This window comes from Hibiscus syriacus, unplaced genomic scaffold (genome assembly GCF_006381635.1).
Source record: "Hibiscus syriacus cultivar Baekdansim isolate YM2019G1 unplaced genomic scaffold, ASM638163v2 tig00116964_pilon, whole genome shotgun sequence".
Taxonomy (NCBI): domain Eukaryota; kingdom Viridiplantae; phylum Streptophyta; class Magnoliopsida; order Malvales; family Malvaceae; genus Hibiscus; species Hibiscus syriacus.
The window spans coordinates 1,004,111-1,007,674 of record NW_024063489.1 but is presented as its reverse complement, the minus strand read 5'-3'; the positions used below and the strand labels follow the sequence as shown (position 1 = coordinate 1,007,674).

The following is a 3,564-nucleotide window of genomic DNA, read 5'->3' as shown; positions in this document are numbered from 1 at the left end:
GACATCTCGGACTTGTATTCGGGTCGAATATGAGTTAGGGGTGTTATAGAGGTGCTGGGCCAGGCTCAAATTCATGGGCACTTAACATACCCAGCTATAATTATGTCATTAGCATTATTGATTCATAAGACTCACCCATCAACCTTTCAGGACCAATGCAACTACAACAATAGACAAACACGTATATATTGGCATCAAATATTGTTAGAATAAAAAGGGCGGCGGAAAAAAAAGACGCTTAAAAGATGTTTTGAATGCTTGTTGCAACATCACTTTCTTAAACCTTTAAATAGATTCAAACCTAACCATTGCCCTAATTCCATAATAAGCAAATTTGACTTTTATAATTAAATGAACATATTTTCCATTTTTTCTTTTTTTTCTTCTTTTTGTGCCATTTGTATCTTTTGCTGAAAATCAAAGATAATTTAGACCTGTTAAACTTGAAAATGAACAAAAACAATAATATTTAGCCATGGAAAACATTTTCAGTTTTCCAGAATCAAAAGATTGTTGCATACAGGGTATATTCTCAACTAAAATATGTGGAAGAAACAATTTTCCAAATGAACTGCAGGTCATCTAGCTATTTCAAACTATTCGCATATTATTGTGAATTGCACACTAGTTGAGTTTGCATGGTGAGATAATAGTCCCGCCAAAGCTCTCACATTAGCGTACCCTAATCAAACAGAATTATTAAAACCAACTGTTTGAAGCTGTTTCACATTTGTCCGTTCTGCTCTCTTAAGGAAAGACACAAAATTAAAGAAGCTTCCGTGGAGAACCTGTCTGCTCTAGAAAACCCATCTCCAAGTTCTTACCCTTTAGTAGGGGGAGTGTATCAAACTCGCCAACAATTTCGTTTTGGGGTTTTAAACCTCTCCATTTCCTTACATTTGAAGTATTAAATCAAACCATAAATGACTCGGTCCCTCCATTAAAGACGATTCCATTGGAGCGTGTTGCTTACACACTGACTTGTCCAGCGTATGGAAATGTGGCTATTCTTTTCTTTGCCCTTGCCTTTTATATGTTCGACTTTAACTAGGACTCTTTCTCCAGTGGCAACTGCATTTTATCTCACTCTCTCTTGCCTTCTTCTGTGAGTGACAATGGAAGCTGGACTTCCAATGCTTAACTGTCTCATGCAGCACACGCTACGGAGTTTGTGTTCATATTCAGATTCTTCTTCAAAGTGGGTTTATGCTGTCTTTTGGAGGATACTGCCTCGTAATTATCCGCCACCTAAGTAAGAAAACTTGAACGAAAGCTTATTAGTAAATGTCGAAGGCCATTGGTCTAAAGTTCACTAGGTCAAATTGCTCTCTTGCAGGTGGGATTATGGAGGGAGTGCACTTGATCGTTCCAAAGGAAACAAAAGGAACTGGTAATTCAGTTAATTTTGTGTGTGGCACGTTCATGTTTGGTTTTTGTTCCATTTTAAGCTCCTGGATGACTTTGTGTTATAGGATGCTTGTCTGGGAAGATGGGTTTTGTGATTTCCATGAATGTGAACGTGCTGGAAGTGGCTATGTAAAGGGAAGATTTGGAGCTGATATATTCTTCAAATTGTCGCATGAAGTTTATAATTATGGAGAAGGGTGAGAATTCCTTTAACTATAGTTAAATTCCTTACAGAAATTTGAAGGGCTGCACGGTGAAGTTAATGGCACCTTGATTACAGGTTAGTAGGGAAAATTGCAGCAGATAACAGTCACAAATGGGTGTATAAAGAAACCCCAAATGATAATGATCCTAACTTCATCTCCTCCTGGAATTTGTCTATTGAGCCTGTAAGATAACATGTCTAGTTGTTTATTTCATCCTCAACGGAATTCACGTAAGTGAATGCACTTTTCTCTTGTATCCGACTAACCAGTTTTTTTTTTAATCCTTTAAGCAGCAACCTAGGGCGTGGGAATCTCAGTTCAATTCAGGCATTCAGGTTGGTAATACATCAAGTAAACTATGTGAAAAGAGAATTTTTAACAGTAAGAACCGCTGGCAATAGTCCCATTCAAAAGCTCATTAAAGTTTCTGTTGATACACAGACAATTGCCATAATTTCTGTCAGAGAAGGGATCATTCAGCTTGGTTCATTGGACAAGGTCTCTCTTTTTCCTTCTTTTGTTTTTCTGTTGAATATATATATTTTGGCTTTAAGTCGGTCAATGAATAATGGGATTTTTCAGATGGTGGAAGATCTTAATCTGGTGATCAGCATACAGAGGAAATTCAGCTATCTCCAGAGTATACCTGGCGTCTTTGCCATTCAAAAACCATACTTACCAATTCAACATCCATACGCCCTCAAACCGAATAACCTGATGCCTGAAAACCACGGAACATCAATCTGTCATTATGACAAACGCCAGTTAGGTGGAATGAAAAGATTGATCGATGAAAGACCAGAGGATTCTCCGATCAAATCACTCAACTTAGGTTGGAACAGCCCTCAAAATGGCATTATAGGACCACCCTTTTGGTCAATTCCACCCCTTGTTCCTACTGTATCTTGCAGTATTGGAGCTTTGTTATCCAAGCTGCCTTCTGTCAGCCCATCTTATAATGCCATTGAACCTCCTGAAATAACTCTCATCAACCACCCCAACACTACAAGCAAGAGAGGGAAGGCTGATAATGGAGGCTCAGTAGGTGAAACTCCCATAGCGGAGTCAAAAACAGAACCTTCAAGTCAGTTGGAAGGTGCTGATGAGGAGAAGCCAAGACCTGTAAGAGCTAATTTAGTGCTACAAGAAGATGCTGTAATACAACTGGGATTTGGGCCTCTCAAAGACTGACGAGGACATAGTTTGAACGCTGAAGCTTAACTAATTAGGATAATCAAAATATATTATTATCAAAAAGATATGATTTATCTACTTTTTGTTCATTCAGTTGTTTTTGCATTACTTTCTTATGCTCGTGTCTATAAAATATTAGAGTTATTTAATAAAATGTAATAAGCTGGTTGATTATATTGATTAAGAAAAAAAGAAAAGTGAGAGAAATGGAAAGCAAGGTGGTGATTGGTGATATGAAAGAACTTAAACAGAACAAAATAGTGCTTTTAGTTTTAAAAATGCGAGCTTAGAACTTAATATAATTGTCAAACTATAGCATTTGATTGTAGTGTTCTTTTGTGCTTTCAAAATCAAGACAGATATTATATGGGTTATGCCAATTGCCGAAGGCAACTGCTGTCGACAAGGGCAAGGGTGTGTTCAACCACAATGGTCTAATCCTTGTCTCTTCCAGCAATGGTCCCCTATAAATATCAAATTGAAGATGAAGAATGACGATGGATAATTGAGTTGTTTAGTACATTTGGTGTCTGGCCCCCTCCTCCCACCCGACACAGTGGATGGTCCCCCAACCCCTTATTTTTTTTCAATATTCTGGGTCATTACTTAAGAAAATGAGTTGTGATTTATTTTGTCAGACATGTCATTTGGGCAAAGGGGTCCATTTTGTTAGCAGGCAAGATATTAACTTTAGTCTAAAACACCATTATTTTGAGTCGAGAAAAACTTTCAGAGATTGCCTCCACTACTTGCATAC

General features: G+C 37.7%; 1 protein-coding gene across 3 annotated transcripts; it reads left to right on the top strand.

Moving 5' to 3' along the window:
- Positions 1-1,100: 1,100 nt before the first annotated feature.
- On the top strand, positions 1,101-2,999 carry LOC120190864. Of its 3 annotated transcripts, none has more exons than XM_039193905.1 (7): positions 1,101-1,252; positions 1,337-1,390; positions 1,473-1,604; positions 1,688-1,796; positions 1,907-1,948; positions 2,055-2,111; positions 2,196-2,999. In XM_039193905.1, exons 1-7 carry the CDS (start codon positions 1,116-1,118, stop codon positions 2,802-2,804), a joined length of 1,140 nt encoding a protein of 379 aa, XP_039049836.1. In that variant the 5' UTR covers positions 1,101-1,115; the 3' UTR covers positions 2,805-2,999. The 3 variants fall into 3 exon arrangements, with proteins under 3 accessions (XP_039049836.1, XP_039049835.1, XP_039049837.1); XM_039193904.1 differs by having other exon boundaries at positions 1,907-1,969; XM_039193906.1 differs by having other exon boundaries at positions 1,169-1,252; positions 1,317-1,390; positions 1,907-1,969.
- Positions 3,000-3,564: the final 565 nt, after the last annotated feature.

Coding starts and splice junctions, on each gene's coding strand:
- LOC120190864 (XM_039193904.1), top strand. CDS start 1,116: ATGGAAGCTGGACTTCCAATGCTTAACTGTCTCATGCAGCACACGCTA. Junction 1,391..1,472: donor AAAGGAAACAAAAGGAACTG/GTAATTCAGTTA, acceptor TTTGTGTTATAG/GATGCTTGTCTGGGAAGATG. Junction 2,112..2,195: donor AGCTTGGTTCATTGGACAAG/GTCTCTCTTTTT, acceptor GGGATTTTTCAG/ATGGTGGAAGATCTTAATCT.